Consider the following 16,472-nt stretch of genomic DNA (forward strand, 5'->3'; position numbering starts at 1 on the left):
AATCCTAACGAAGCGAAGACATTGCAATTGATCATGGAATCCTTAAATTTTGAGGACAGCCGCAAATGATCACGAAATCTTTACGTTATGAGAACAGCTACAAATTATCGCTAAATCCTGACGTCATGAGAACAGCCGAAAATGATAATGGAATCCTATAAAATCAGTTTTGAGGACAGCCGCATTAATTAAATGATCACGAAATATGACGTTATACGAACAGCTTCAAATGCTGTGGAATCATCAGATTGCGCGTTGGCTCAATTTTCATGGAATTCGTGGATATCTCTCATCCACGAATTAACATCCTCCACGAAAATATAAATAAGAGTTAAAAAGTCATATCTCCCTTTGTAGGTGTAGTAGAATACACAAAATAACGTCCCCTTGAACCTGTTGAATTTAAGCAATCCACGAAAATTGGCCCCCACGAATTTTAATGATTCCACTGATCACGAAATCCCAGCTTTATGAGGACATCTACAAATGACCACAAAATTCCGACGTTATGAGGACGGCCACAAATGATTACAAAATTCTGACGTTATACGGACAGCTTCAAATGATCACGAAATCCCGATGTTATGAGGACAGCTACAAATGACACAAAATTCAGACATTATGAGAACAGTCACAAATGATCACGAAATTCTGACGTTAATAGGACAGCTACAAATGATCACAAAATTCCGACGTTAATATAAGTAAAGCTACAAATGATCACGAAATCCAGACGTTACGAGGACAGCTACAAATGATCACAAAATTCCGATGTTATGAGGGCAGTCACAAATGATCACAAAATTCCGATGTTATAAGGACAGCTAAAAATGATTACAAAATTCCGACGCTATAAGGACGGTCACAAATGATAACGAAATTCGGACGTTATAAGGACAGCTACAAATGATCACAAAATTCCAACGTTGTGAGGACAGCTACAAAGGATCGCGAAATTACTACGTTATGAGGACAGCTACAAAGGATCACGAAATCCCGACGTTACGAGGACAGCTACAAATGATCACAAAATTCCGATGTTATGAGGGCAGTCACAAATGATCACAAAATTCCGATGTTATAAGGACAGCTACAAATCATCACAAAATCCCGACGTTACGAGGACAGCTACAAATGATCACAAAATTCTGACGTTATGAGGACAGCTACAAATGACACGAAAGCCTGACGTTAGGGGGACAGTCACAAATGACCACGAAATTCTGACGTTAGAAGGACAGTCACAAATGATCACGAAATCCCGACATGAGGACAGCCACAAATTATCGCGAAATCTTGACGTTAGGAGGACAGTCACAAATGATCACAAAATCCTCGACGTTATGAGAATAAATGAAATAAATCAAAAATGAAATTTTAAATACACTCATGCACGATAGTGTGGCTGTTTTTACATTTCTGATTCTATCGGCGTTACGACCCAAAGGTTCCAGTGAAGGTTGGAACGTTTCAGCGTTTAGCTTTCGTACTATTATATATGTACATGCATTACAATTCTATGTTGCATGTACCACTACTTCTATATTGTAATGCTATTGCGGAACATGAATGTTTCTCATAGTCCTGACAATAAGTGACCATGCAACCAGTGAACCTCCCTAAAATTTAACGTCGGATGTCCTATTGGTGATTAAGCGCGAAACTTTTGTGATACAACGAGTAAAGAACTCCGAACGCTAACGCCCGTTTCCCGCCTACATTTTGCATCCAAATATTTCGGAATTTCTGTCAGATATTCAAAAACTAAGTTTTCTATTTAAAAGTATAATCAAATCCTAATCAATTTATATGAAAATAAAATTTGTAATCAGATTATTTATTTTTAAACAAAAGTTTTGCTACCGCTGGGTCTTGAAAAAATTTCATTGAAATCGGTCTCTATTAGTGAGGAAAATATTATTTTGCGGCCAATATGTGCATAAAAACTTAATAATAACATATGTACGATATATATTAAAGTAAAATTTCATTTTAAATCATATCTGTTAATTATTTTTCGAAAATTTACAAAGCAAAATTCTTTTTTGGAATGTATTTCGGTCTGTAGACATATGCCCCCCCCCCCCGTAAAACAACAAACCATTTGGTAAAAATATGCTAAATAACAATAATTTAAACCCCTCTAAAGGAATTTTTGTTTCACGGGGGGGGGGGGATGATTTTAAAGAAAATTCCGTTTTCCGTTATTTTTTATTAATATGAAATGAGCCATTTTAACACAAAATACAAAGTTATCTCTCTTTGTTTGACTAAATTATTTATATTTAATGAAGATAAACATAAATGTTTACATTATTATAAAAAAATAACTTTAATTAGACAACTTTCAAAAAATGACTTTTAGTTAGGCGGCTAGACAATGCTATCTTTCGCAGTCCTTTTGCGTATTAACGCCAACTTGATCTTTCGCATTTGAACTTGTAACTTTGGCAAATAAATGCGAAATTTAATTAATTTAAATAATTTTGTTGTCAAACGGAAACCGTTGTTTGATTGTGAAGACCAAAGAATGAAAACAAATGTAGTTTTGTTATTCCATAGCTGTAATCAGTGTAATCGGGGGTAATCTTTAAAATATAATATAGACAATGGTCATTTAAAAATTACAAATTATGTATATCCTATAATCATGTCAAACACTATGGAAGTTCATGTACAAAAATCATTAGTTTAACTACAGTATTAAAAAGAAAAAGGCCATTCTATTTAATATCACATGATCTTGAAAACTGTTTGGTTTAGAATTATTTACAATATATATAATTTAATTATTGTTATAAGATTTGCGTAAAATTAGCACGAACGTACCAGAGACATAAATATTCATGTCTCTAAACGTACTTAGTATTTTTTAGCTATGACTGAAGTGATCTCAATGGGCTAACGTTAATAAATGAGATAAGCTTACATGTTTGTAAAGAAAACAGTAATACCGCGATAAAAACAATGGATTCTATGATATAAACATTGATCAAGGACATTGGTTATATCAAAGACATAAATAATGTTAATTATATCTCTGGTTAAATCATTAACCACCACCCCCTCCATCGGAAACATATTGGAACGAGCTATCATCTCAATGATTTGAAGTCGAGGTTACTTCCGGTTTCTGAAAGGAGATCAATGATCATATGATTTAGGACCTCGGAGTTGGATAAAAACATAGCAAAATGGACTATCAACCAGAGAAACCATCTACTAAGCAGATGGGAGTGTCATTATTCCCTGTATACTTCATTACCTTAATGCTAGGGACTCTAGCGATATTAATCATAGGTAAGTCTGCTTAGAAAATGCTTAGTGATGAAAGAATGTAGAGCAAAGCACTTGTGATTTACAAAGATATATGAACATTATTGACAATATTTAGAACGTTTATTTACTGTATTTGCTTCTATTTGTTAGTAATTGTGTAAATTTTACTAGATGTTCTGCATTATAAACTATATTTTCGTTTTAAATGAAATTATGCATTTTAACATACATCTGCGAATGTGTATGTCAAACCAAAGGGGCTTGTGTAGGGAAAATAAAAGTACCATAAAAAAGTATTAAGTACATTGGAGAAGAAGAACAAAGGAGAATGCCATTTCAGATACCATCTTGCTTCATCGGCTAAATCAGCTAAATTTTCATTTAAATTGTTGAATTAGACATGGGTGTAGATTCACATTCCTCAAGAAATTATTTTTCTTTACAATCTCACCCCAGGTTTAAATCTTTTAGATCTACAGTAACAAACATTTTCCATTTCTTGCAAAAACATTCAAAATATTTATTGGCAACTTCTTGCCATCTGTAGAGAGCTAAAGTGCCTCACAAGAATCTCTGTTGTTCATTTGGTCGTAAGAGAAGCCAAGAGGTTGTTGATAAATTAGGGATCCATTGATCAGTCCATTGAAAAAAGTATAGCCACCATAGTTATTGTGTATGTGTACTTATGATTTGTTTAATCAATGAAGCCTTGATTTCATTCTTTATTCTTTCAGCTTTCTATTATATCTTAACGGGAAAAGGAACAAGGATAGACTTTGGATGGTATGTATAGTTGATGTGATTTCATACTGAAAATGGAAAGTTGAAATTGATCATTTTCTCTATTTAATACAAAGAAAATTGTTAATTGTAGTACTCCTGTACATTTATTAATTTTATTCATACATGGCAAATTTGAGTAAAACTTTCCGGAGTGAACATTATTTCTTCATAAAATGAAAATAAACATGATAAACTGTGTTATGTTTAGTTCTACCAATACAATTTTTTGTTATTTATTTCATTTATTATGTAGTATCATATATGTATTATAAACCACTTGTATAAGTTGTGTTTGATTAGTTCAGACTTACAATTCATTTGGAATTTATTCTTTATGTAATGATATTTTTTTTACAGGTTCTTGGAACAAACATCTCCATACATGTGGGCTTCCTTTGGAGTTGCCATTACTATATCCTTCTCAGTAGTTGGTGCTGCATGGTAAATATACCTAAGATCTGTTACTGTGTTACATTACCTGATTATACAATAGACCTGAATAGTTTGATAGAAAGGTATAAAAAAAAAAAATGAAGGTTGGGGTTAATTATTTTTACAGAGTATGAGAGAAAAAACACCAACAGAAGTGCTTTGTAGACTACAGAATTATGTCACTGATTTATTTATATTTTAAAGATAAAAGAATATACAAGATATACATCATAATGATAATGAAAATTGTTGAAATTTGAATGATGAATTACGGAAAATTGTGTTGATTTAAGATTAATGGGTATGTCACCTTTACAGGGGAATATTCACCACAGGGGCTAGTATCTTAGGAGGAGGAGTCAAAGCTCCACGCATCAAGACCAAGAACCTGATTAGTATCATCTTCTGTGAAGCTGTAGCTATTTATGGAATCATCATGGCCATCATTATTGGACAAGGAATTTCAGTAAGTTAAGTTTTCAAAAATTTCCTTACAATGGCCAAGCTGAACTCTTTCAAGTAGCAAAAAGTTGCTCAATCAAATAATGATCTTCTATACAGTTAACATTTTATGTGATTTTGTGATTATTTCAGGCATTTGACGCAGAGAAGGACACTGATCAAATAGTCAGAGACAGCTATGATGCAGGTATCTGTTAAAAAATTCATGAATATTTATATGTATCAGTTGGTTTTGTATTCATCTTTAGGATAGTTTTTATTCAAGCATACATTTTGATATTCTTATTAACCTGAAAATGGTTGTATTTACATCATCTCTTCAGAATTATTTTCATGAAATATAAGATTATTGGTCCTAAAGATAAATATGCAGATGATCATCTTATAATGCATCAGAACATAGTCTACTCTCTCTCTCTTTCTCTCTCTTGCTGGCTGGTTGGATTGAAACTTGCATGTAAATCCATAATGAAAACTGTTTTGCAGGTTTCCGCATGTTTGCGGCTGGAGTGACAGTTGGGGTGTCTAATGTTGCCTGTGGGATCACCGTTGGAATCGTTGGTTCAGGAGCTGCTCTTGCTGATGCCCAGAATTCCACTCTGTTTGTCAAAATCCTGATTCTTGAGATCTTTGCAAGTGTTATCGGTCTTTTTGGACTTATTGTTGGTATTTTACAGGTGAGCAATAAGACTGTAAACTGTATTGCATCCAACAGTGGTTCTCTTTTTGTTATCATTATGAGATGTAATTTTGTAACCACACTGCTATGGTTTATGACAAAGTGATAAACAGAACAGGTTTTATTTTGTTTGTATTGTGCATTATTTGGTTTGCATTATGCCAGTTTATTTTAAAGTGAATTGATGATTTTAAAAATATTTTAATTTTCTGCTTTTCAGATCGTGGGAGTGAAGATGGGAACTAAATAAACAAAAAATGAGGAGGGAGAGCTCAGTTACAAATATTTATCCATTAATAATATATTATTAAATTGACAAACATGACATAGCTACCTGTAAAGATAGTGAAGCACTGTCGACGTTGTGATGACAGAAGTCTAGTCTTTGGAATGGTGATGAACTGTACAATATAGTTGATATACTTTATGTGTAGATGGACATAATCCAGAAACATTCCAGTATGTACTTGTAATCAGAAAAGTGCTGTTTTTATATCCTTTCTTCAATCAGAATACTGCGTTCTTGTTATGTAGCCTGATCATGTAGAATACTACTAGTATTTGACACAGAAATCCCAATAGAAAAAATGTTTGTGTCAGTAAATTATGTTCATGAGTATATGTATGTATGGGGTAATTAATTCTTTTTGCTTTGTTAAGGAAATCAACTTCAAAGCTAATACATGTATTCTTTTAGAATAGTACAATATTATATGGAAATATATTAAAATTATTGTTTGAAGTGGTTGTTAAAGGTAAACTGATCAATTTCAATTGTATTCTTGAAGAGAGATATATTATATTGTTCATTATACAATGTCATTTCATGCACTTAAAGTCTGCTTATTGCTGTAGGGTATGTAAAAAGTCAAATTTCTCTTTGCGGTTTGATATTTATGTGAAATTTGTTGGTATGTAAAATAAATTCATAATATATATTAATTTTTTCATGGATTGTTTTTTTTTTAATATCAATTTTGTGCATGTAGAATTCTGTTTAATTTTACCAACAGATTCCTAACGGAGTGTGCCGTAGCTTTCAACTCTGGTGGACTTATGTAGATATTCTCTGCAAATGATGCAGCATATAGCATATACCCCGTACAAGCGATCTCTTCATGTTTAAGACTCAGTATTTGTAAGCTGATGTCGTCAGTATAACGGTATCCAGTAAAATGCACTCTTGTTTGAAAAAACCCAAGCCAAATTCTTTCGCGCTGACTTAAACTCGAACAAATTACATAATTAAATTCCGTAAGTTGATTCATGTACATGTATCTTCCACGTATAAATATTTATTGTTTATCCTTTAAAATACTACTTAGTTTTAAGGTTTTTGAGGGGGGGGGGGGTTATAACTCATTGTAATAAATGCTTCGATAAATTTGAAGAAAAAAAATTATGGCTCCATATGCGTATTAACATATATCAGAAAATTATTATTATTAATCAAAGGCTTTCACAGACATGATTAATACACATAGAACTATTTTAACAAGACCGTGGACTTCCAGTAGGATGTGACTATCCTTTTCTTCCATCAAAACAAGTTAAAAATGAAGTTAGTTTCAAGTGAAGTATATACAGATTGCGTGGTCTTGGCTCAAAAGCCAGTCAAACCTTGTTGATTTCAATGAGCTATGACCGAGTGGTCAGCAAGGAAATAGACAGGCCTACGTCACAATACTGTTTGACACAACTACCTAAAGTCCAAGCTCTTGTTATAATGGTTCTAATTATGATTTATATACATATTAGATAACAAATACCGGTATTCACTAAGTTTAGAACTCCAAATGTATCTTTACAAAAGAAACCAGACAACGCATTCAATTCAAATGGAAATGAAGATACATTGCGTTTTCATTTAGACAACATCACTGCTCATTACCAGAATAATCATCAAAATTGTCATGCTACCACTGGATGTCAACAAAATGGATATGTTCCTTCAAGATCACCACCGATGAAAATGCAGCCCAGTTTTTGTCTAAGGAAGCCAAGTCTACATTTATATACAAAAATCCTGTAAAGTATGCTTTCTGTCGTGACACACATTATATTGAAAGTTTTTACAACAGTTTTTTAGCCTATATGGATAAAAGAGTTCATTTCCAAATACAAGTGTATAATCTTAGAGTTGGACTAGCGATACTTGACTGGAACGAACACGTCGACAGACCTGCATCATCAGTGAAAAATGTGGTATGTGCTCGCAATCCAAGGCGCAGATCTGCAGTGCGAGTATTGAAACCAAAAACATTTGATTTTGTTGACGTGTTGTGGGCAAAATTCAGCATAGATACAGAACACCCTTGTCCGCAAAACCTTCAAGATATTGAAGATGTGGAATGATATTATATAGTTCAGACTCGGATTCTGAGAGTGATGATGGTGACTGAATATTATGTATATGTGGTTTATTTACTGTGATGAATAATTTCTGTTGTTAATTAATTGTATTAATTAATAAATTTGAGTATTAATTAATTTTAGAAAGTTAAAGTAAAAAAGTTAGCAATTGGAGTTTCCTACATTGTATATTTTCTTGTCAATATTACACAGTGATATGCCAGCAGTGCTGTGCTGACGGCTCTGTAACTCAGCTGCTCTATCTACAACTGAATCTATAATGCATGGTGACAGATTCTTATAACAATCCAATTAAATTGCGTTTAAAACAAGCAGTGTATGTCATACAGTGGCTGCATTAGATTCCCCCGAACTTGGAGCTTTAACACAAGTTTTCACTACGGACACCTGACGTTATATATTTCTACTTAATGAAAAATATACCCCCTACCTACTTGTGACCCCAAAAAAAAACCCCTAGGTTGAAGTCGGCTAGAGGGTATAAAACGAAATTGAAGAATATTTATGCATACAAAGCAGAAAATATATACAAGCAATAAATTTTTTTGCTATGAGAAAGATACATGTATATAACGTAAGGTGCCGGTGATTTCACATAAATATTAAATACGTAAACATGAAATATTCTGAAACCAGCGGTAATGCGGTACGTGTATTTTGATTTATTTCAAACAAAACTGGAAATATGGCAAACCAATACACACCCACCCACTCCTCTCTCTCTCTCTCTCTCTCTCTCTCTCCCTCCCTCTCTCTCTCTCTCTCTCATACACATAATACTCGTCTATCGTATTGTTGATCAGTTTAAGTAACATAAACAGTCAGCCACTTTTTAATTTTTTTATACGTCAATTATCTGGCGTTAATTAGTAATTACAGTGCTGTCAGACTTTCACTATTACCGGTCATTAAACTTTTTAAAATCAAAATAGAGGGAATCTATAGAAACAGATAGATTCGTGAAATGGAGTTGGATATTACGTCATCTTGTGGCAGCAAATCATTACAAAAACCCTCATAAGATATTTCAATAGAAATGTATAGATCTACAACAATTTGTTAGGGCACTGTACCAAACATAACCAGTGGCGTATATTCCATATAGGCTGCAGCCTACACATCATTTTATCTAGGCGTATATATATATGAAATATATCTGATAACTGAAAAAAAACCCCAGACAGTTACGTAATGAAAAAAACATGTGTATATTTAAAAATAACTCTTGTCTATTAATTTTATTTCATTTGACTTCAAACGCAAAAAAAGTAGTTATAGGAAACAGCATTTTACTTAATCCGACCATTTCTTTTAATGACCGAACATTTGATTCCGATATTTTGGGTAAGTCATTCAAGGTGTCGTGAAATTTCAAAACTAACCATGAAGTCTGTAATAGAATGTTTAAAAAAAAATGAGTTACTAATGAACAGGACAAGAAACAACAGTAATGCGATAATACAAAGTGTTTTGCTTGAGCCAATGTACAACTAGTTCTTACCAATTTTTGTGTACAAACGATTGATTTAGGTTGCGTAATTTACAGAAAAGTCCTATCTTAATATAAAGTAATGTAACAAATTGAATTTTTTTTTAATTTTGATTATCCGAATCATCATCAACACTGCACCATACATGCGCGGATCCAGAAAATTTTTCCAGGGGGGGTCCGAAGGATAATTGTGTTTGCCAGGGGGGGGTCCGAGGCATATTTTCGCGATAATTTTACTATGTAAATTTAATAAATTTTCATTTTCCAGGGGGGGTCGGGACCCCCCCCCCCCCGACCCCCCCTCTAGATCCGCGCATGCCATATATACCTTAAATAAATTAATATTTGATTTCGGAAAAAATAATCAGGAGGGAAGCATTAACAACATATTTCAATTCGGAATGATTTTGTGGAGGAAAGTTTCCATATTTACTAGGTACTGAAAAAGGTTCAAATGTAATCTGTAATTTGTCAATTATGCCAAATGGTACGACGATTTTGATTTCTGAATCATTGGTAACACAAAATATGTTTATAACGTTAAAATTTCATAATCACTGGGCAAATAACAATATATGGTTGTCTCCAAATTCGCGAAATAAAAAATTTTAAAATCAAATTTTTCTTTTCTTTTTTGTGGTACAAAGACACGAATTCAAATAATTGTATATGATTTCAAACAGACTCATTGTTTTGAATCTTGATATCATAAAATCGCGTGATTTCGTGTCTAATGTTAATCAAAGTTTTCTCGGGGTTGGCCCCTCGAATCCCCCAAACGGGAGGGGACGATCCCTCCCGTACATACCCCTTTCGGCGCTACATGTACGCGCCGCATGTGAATCTCCAATTCACATTAGCCTACACATGAACAGACTATTCTGCGTAGGAAAGTAATTTCTATGTTGTGTTTCTACTTTCATTTCATGCTGAACAAAAACCCAAGGGGAATTTCTTTTTATAACCCAATATAGGATTTTAACTGTAAACAAACCAAACAGATATTTGGATTTTAAGAACCTATCAAAAGAATACGGAAAGGATATACTAGTAAGTAATTCCTGGTAGATTTAAAGATTAAATCAACTCTGTAATTGTAATTTTTAATCAAAATAATGAAAATATGTAAATATACAGTTGAATCAGTTATAAACATTGAAAATGTCTAGACAGTTGACCTTGATATATGAGTTTCGTAAAATTTTAACTATAACGTTATTGAGGGATATAGCTAGGCACCACACGTACGTAGGTAAAATTATCGAATAAACGCTTATTTACTTTTGTTATTTAATATTTTCAAGAAATAAAGAAAAAAACATTTATGTAAAAATGAATCAAAATACATCGATCAGTTCTTGGAGCCATGCCAAGATTCATAGGGCTCATCAAAATTAAACTATCACGGTCTAAATATATTGTATAGTGAACTTATCTGTTGTAACTTTGTTTATATACTGATTAATCTAGCTGATGTCTATTGTGATGATTTATCTTAAAATGTTGACATAAATATCAATTTTAGCCTTTTAATTAATATTTGGCACTTGTCCAGTGAATGAAATTTTTTCCGCTACCAAAAGCTCCAAAAGATTTTTTTTTATTTCTGGAGGAATGTATATAGTTATTTGTGTTTACTTATTTCATTCAATTAACTAAGCAGAATAAAGTCGTTATTTTATGACTTTAAAATAGGTGTGTGGAAACAAAATCATCCTCCCTATAGTCATGGGGCTTTAGTATACTGTCTTTCCACAAATTTATTTAAAAATTAAATTTGTTGTTATGACAACAACAAATTTAATTTTTAAATAAATTTGTGGAAAGACAATACTCTTTTCCTAAGAGAAGAGGAGTAGGTCAGAATTTCTATGACTTGGTTGGAAAGATGAATAATAGAATTGAAATGATCTTAATCGTTCGAACTTTGAAATTGTTGCGAACAAATATATAACAAGAAATTCATCGTGCTTCAAAGCATAGCTGCTTTATAGCAGAGACATAAATGACATGATTATGTCATTATTAGAATGTTATTTACGTCTCTGTTCATAGTTTATTTCTGTTTTCAGAAATATCGTTGGTACGGTAGAACATTTGCATTCTTTAATATTGTTGATATAGAAGGCACAAAGATCTACCCAAAATGATCATTGTTTTATCTTCATATATTCTATTCTTTCATATTTTTTGTGAAATGTCTTGCAAACCCAAATGTTTTTTTTTTACGATATTCTAGTATGATATAATGTTTACACAAGGTAAGATATGATGATACCCATGCACTGTCCACTGTTGAACTCTCTAATCAAGTTACACTGTATAATCAATATGTCAACAGCATGTCGTTTGATCTAATTTTAATCACCAAACTCATGGCAATTAGTCGATATTATTTCCGTAACGAGCTGAACGCCCTTAAAAGTTAAAATTGCTGTCCCATGATCTGAATTCAAACAGAAGAACTATATACTGGTACTTTATATACTAGTATACATACAGTACTTGACTACTACTACAGTCCTATTTTTTTAGGTTGGCTGTGGTTTATAGCTAGTAAAATATTGTTTATGTAAGAATAAACTTGTAAACATTTGTCTCCTATTTTGTTTCGTTAAAGAATGAGTCGCCAGACTGGACCCTCACCTAGTGTAGGAGTGTTCGGTATTTCCCTAGGGTCCACAGTACCCCAGAACGAGACCCAGGGGAGTCACTTCCTCCAAACACTCAGAGGTGAATGATTAAGTATTATCATATCTTGATTTGATTATAAATTTTGTTTAAAAAAAATCTACAACACTACAATTTTACATATATATGTGCATGCCTACAATGCTTCATTGCCAGAAATACGTTTAGTTTATAAAATACAAAAATTGCTAAATGTGGTTTATAGAGCGTAAACTGTCACAAGCTCATAAGGAAGTTATCAAATTCGTTCCTCAGGGGTACGTATATTAAGATATGATTTTAAAGGTATTTTCATGTTTTTTGACTTCTTGTAGATCTCGAGAATCAAGTAAATGTGCGACAAGCAGAAATTGAAATACTGAAAGATAAGGTATAATGAATATAGAACAACATAATATCATATATTTTGTGATCCATTCATTACTGGTATTAATAAACGAAATCAATTTGATGTTGAATGTTGGTTCCATTTATTGTTTTTGTAGTTGATCTCTTTGGAAGCCGATGTTTTAATTAAAAAAGGAGCCCTAGATGAACTCGCCAAAGCACAAGAAGAAAATCGAGTTCTGAGGATACTTGCTTTGGATGGAAAAAAATGGAGGGATCAAGCAAATGAATTGAGTCGGGAAAACGATCGTCTGCGACAGCTTACCGAAGATCTCACTTTGGAGAGCAGGCGACAGCGTCAAATCGTAAATGAACAAGAAGAGAAGGTAATGTAATTATTAATGTAATTTAAAATTTTAATTTCGCACAAAGTTTTGTAATAGTGTACCTGTTTGTATGTACCTCTGACAATTTGTATTTGTGTGTATTATATACATATATGTTCCTCTTGTACCAAATTATTTGGTTTGAGCGAATAAACTGAACTTGAACTTGAACTTGAATAGTAAGATCATATTAAAATTTACGCGATTAAGAAGGGGCGGAGGGAGCGAAGCGACTTACTACTGTTACGGCTTTCTAAGCTGTCAATCGAAAATGTAACGTCGCTGAGAACCTAGAAAATAAATAGAATATATACTATATAGCCACTGCTGATTGGCTGGAAAATTTGGGTGATGGTTTAAATATTGTTATGGCGTCAAATCGTGAGTGTACGTGTGATTAATAGATTAATTTCGTGTAATTTTTTATATTGCAAGGGAACTTTTTCTTCAGCAATCATTAAGATAATAGATAATTAAATGCTGATTCCGGTGAATAGCCTTCTTCATTATTTATTTTTTGTATGAGGTATATTCAGAAAATATTTGTATACAATTAAACGGCTTATCCACCCCCCCCCCCTCTCCAAAAACACTGAAACAACAAATAGACTGTATGTGTCGGTGAATGAAAACATCGTAAGTGATCATGATGGGGGGAGGGGGGGGGGGGGGGGGGGCAAGAAACTAGTACATGTACAAGTGAAAATGAACCACAACCCGTAAGAAAAAAGTAATCAAAATACTGATGTTAACACGTACAAATATCTAAGTAAGTAAACACATTTAAATTTCGATTTACATACACGTTTAAGACGTGAATTGTGTTAAAAAAGAAATTACCTGCGAGAAAGGAATTCGCTCAGTCTTAAATTCGCCCTCTGACAACAAGGACGAAAATAAAACGGGGGCGAATATTTCCCTGTACACATAATTCGCTTATTTTGATTAAACAGTAAAGTGTACTAAGTCTATCCTAATGACACAAGGTTTTTGATTTTCTTTTTTATAAACCCCATAGATGAATCTGTTGGTCATGATGTTTGACCTGAAAGACATGGACCTGCGCCAAGAGAGGGAGACCAATCTCCAGCTGAAGAGGAAATTGAAGACGTTGTTCAGTCCCGAGGAGACCCCGGAGCGCCATGGCCGCTTCAAGCGCCAGTCGCTGAAGGATTGTTCTCGCTGCCACGCCGAGATCTCGACGACCGCACTCTGTAGATACCACTCGAAAATACCCGTTAAACTGGACGGGAAATTCTACTTCCCTTGCTGTCAGAAATCCGGGGTAAGGGAGCCAGAGGGTTGCCATCATGATGGTCAGCATACCGTTGTTTTCGCTTCCTGAAATGGCCCCTTACCCTTCCTTTCTCCACACCTCTAAAAAAAGCTCAAGACGAGTATTATTGAACTTCGTATAGCAAGACTTTCTGTGAAAGTTTTAGAGTATTATATTTTTGCTGGTAAACAGGCGATATAGTATTAGACGACATAGTATTAGCCCTCTGTTTTAATTTCTCGCTTTGTTCAGTTGTGTACTTATAATAAGATATGAATTTTTAACTCTCACATTTGGAACCAATACTATATATGAAGGTTGTTTGTATATCTTACAGTTATGAATGGTGAAAAAGCTCAACAGAATTGTCTTAAATTACTGATTAAGGGCCATAGTTTCAATGGCAATTGGAAATTGTTAATTAATGCAGAAAGAACTTTAATTGTTGTTTGCCTGTCATTTCGCTGTACATAATAGCTTAGACTTACTAGGAAAATTTGTGCGTAGTTTAAGTAACTGTATGGATATTCATATATTTTTGGTAGTACTAGAACTTTTCCCGCGATCGAGTTCGAACGTATAATCTTGAGATCAAAACTGAAAGATATCTACATATTTTAAAAGTATAGTGGAAAAATGACTGTACCAAAAAGAGATTATTTTTTTTATTGCATTATGCTAAATAAATTTAAATTATAAGTGTATATGTCCTGTTTAGTACAATGTATAATGTCGCCCAAACCCTCATCCTACATGTATTAACTATTAAGCTTTCCCCTCTCCCCCCGTCCTCTTCCCGGTGCATTGAATAGACTTTTTGGATTTAACTTGAATTTCTACAACTGGAAATATAATAAGCATTGTATTTCATTTTTTTTCTCAATTGAAATATCCTGTGTTCTGCCTTCAATGATATTAAAACGTGTTATTTCTTAAAAAATGATGATGTGTATATTTGATTTACAGAAGATGGTTTATTGCAATATTTTTTCAATATTATTGCAATATATGTGTACTTATTTTGCTTTTTTAAACTTATTTTTTTCTTTATGGTGTACTTTTATTGATTCAATAAAATTGTTTCGACCAAAAGAGTCATACTAGTCATCTGCTTTCTCATAGCTGCAGACCCGTAGCTCTACTTGAAAATTCTGCAGTTAGTTTTCCCATGTGTTTTTAAAAAATGGTAAATAATTAATTATTGGATTCATTGTGTTTTTCTTTTAATTTTATCTTCGGTTTAAATATATGTAGAGGTTTAATGGTTGCTTCAGAAATAGAATCACTGTATAGTCTGGAAAAAAAGCACTTGTCACAATGATAATAAAACCCCCTAAATAACCGGTGCTATATTTTTGCAACTATGTAAAAACTATATATGTACGTATTGAAAATTTTCTATTGAAAAGACCTTGGCTGTCGGCCAAATCCACCCCCCCCCCAAAAAAAAACCCATTGGAGATTAAATCGATTAACAAGACTAGTGTTAATCGCAAATATTTTTTTATAAAGTTGTATGATGAATGCATGCAGCGAATAATTTTAAAGACTTGGAAAATGAGTATTTCAAAATGTTATTATTATCCATCGTCGGAAACCCACGGCCAGTCTCGCATACGCTTACTGACCGGTTAGTAAGCGTATGCGAGACTGGCCGTGGGTTTCCGACGATGTTGCAATATAAACAGGGATGTATATATATAGTATACACTTTACCTGGATAAAAAACTAAATTCTATAGCGAAATAATTTTTTGGCTGCATAGTACAACATTAAGGAGTTTTGTAGATCGGGACCCAAAGGTTTGAATAGCCTGCGAGTTAATATGCCGATTTTTTTGCACGTCGTTTTTTAAAACAAAAATTGATTCCTTTTAAAAAGATCACATCATAACTATAGTAAGCTCTCTCATATTTCCACTTTATACTATGAAGATCATAAGAGAAAAATATTTATGACACTTAAAGGGACTTGGACACGATTTGAGATCGAAAATATGTTATTTTTATTATTTATGTATAAAGTGGTTCACTGGTGCATTTTAAATGATTGACCAAAATATTGAATGTTAAAGTCAGGTTACAAGCGAGATACAGAAGTTATGTAAAAAAAGCTCGAGTCTTATAGTTGTTTACAAAAATGTAATGTAGAGATGAATTACCATTTCATAGACAAAAAGAATTTGTAAAAAACAATTTAAACTAATTCAATATCTTTATAAATACTATAATCAACAAAAGAAAGATACATTTGATTGAAACTTACACCAATACAACACGTATGTAAAAAATG

At 33.0% G+C, this 16,472-nt stretch overlaps 2 protein-coding genes across 2 annotated transcripts; both read left to right on the forward strand.

The window, feature by feature from the left end:
* Window positions 1-3,105: 3,105 nt before the first annotated feature.
* On the forward strand, window positions 3,106-6,101 carry LOC105318622 (V-type proton ATPase 21 kDa proteolipid subunit c''). The gene is made up of 7 exons (XM_020063450.3): window positions 3,106-3,300; window positions 4,014-4,062; window positions 4,420-4,503; window positions 4,813-4,960; window positions 5,089-5,143; window positions 5,443-5,633; window positions 5,856-6,101. Exons 1-7 carry the CDS (start codon window positions 3,195-3,197, stop codon window positions 5,883-5,885), a joined length of 663 nt encoding a protein of 220 aa, XP_019919009.1. The 5' UTR covers window positions 3,106-3,194; the 3' UTR covers window positions 5,886-6,101.
* A 4,291-nt stretch (window positions 6,102-10,392) lies between these two features.
* Window positions 10,393-15,278, forward strand: LOC105318620 (CAP-Gly domain-containing linker protein 1-like). Its single transcript, XM_034456711.2, has 5 exons — window positions 10,393-10,550; window positions 12,121-12,233; window positions 12,506-12,561; window positions 12,677-12,904; window positions 13,923-15,278. Exons 2-5 carry the CDS (start codon window positions 12,122-12,124, stop codon window positions 14,247-14,249), a joined length of 723 nt encoding a protein of 240 aa, XP_034312602.2. The 5' UTR covers window positions 10,393-10,550; window position 12,121; the 3' UTR covers window positions 14,250-15,278.
* The last annotated feature ends 1,194 nt before the right edge of the window (window positions 15,279-16,472 follow it).

This window comes from Magallana gigas, chromosome 7 (genome assembly GCF_963853765.1).
Source record: "Magallana gigas chromosome 7, xbMagGiga1.1, whole genome shotgun sequence".
Classification (NCBI taxonomy): domain Eukaryota; kingdom Metazoa; phylum Mollusca; class Bivalvia; order Ostreida; family Ostreidae; genus Magallana; species Magallana gigas.

Bases quoted from the DNA above. Each gene is read 5' to 3' on its own strand.
- LOC105318620 (XM_034456711.2), top strand. From the start codon at position 12,122: ATGAGTCGCCAGACTGGACCCTCACCTAGTGTAGGAGTGTTCGGTATT. The intron at 12,562-12,676 runs GTATAATGAATA...TTGTTTTTGTAG, and splicing joins TTGAAATACTGAAAGATAAG to TTGATCTCTTTGGAAGCCGA. The intron at 12,905-13,922 runs GTAATGTAATTA...TAAACCCCATAG, and splicing joins TAAATGAACAAGAAGAGAAG to ATGAATCTGTTGGTCATGAT.
- LOC105318622 (XM_020063450.3), top strand. From the start codon at position 3,195: ATGGACTATCAACCAGAGAAACCATCTACTAAGCAGATGGGAGTGTCA. The intron at 3,301-4,013 runs GTAAGTCTGCTT...TTATTCTTTCAG, and splicing joins TCTAGCGATATTAATCATAG to CTTTCTATTATATCTTAACG. The intron at 5,144-5,442 runs GTATCTGTTAAA...ACTGTTTTGCAG, and splicing joins CAGAGACAGCTATGATGCAG to GTTTCCGCATGTTTGCGGCT.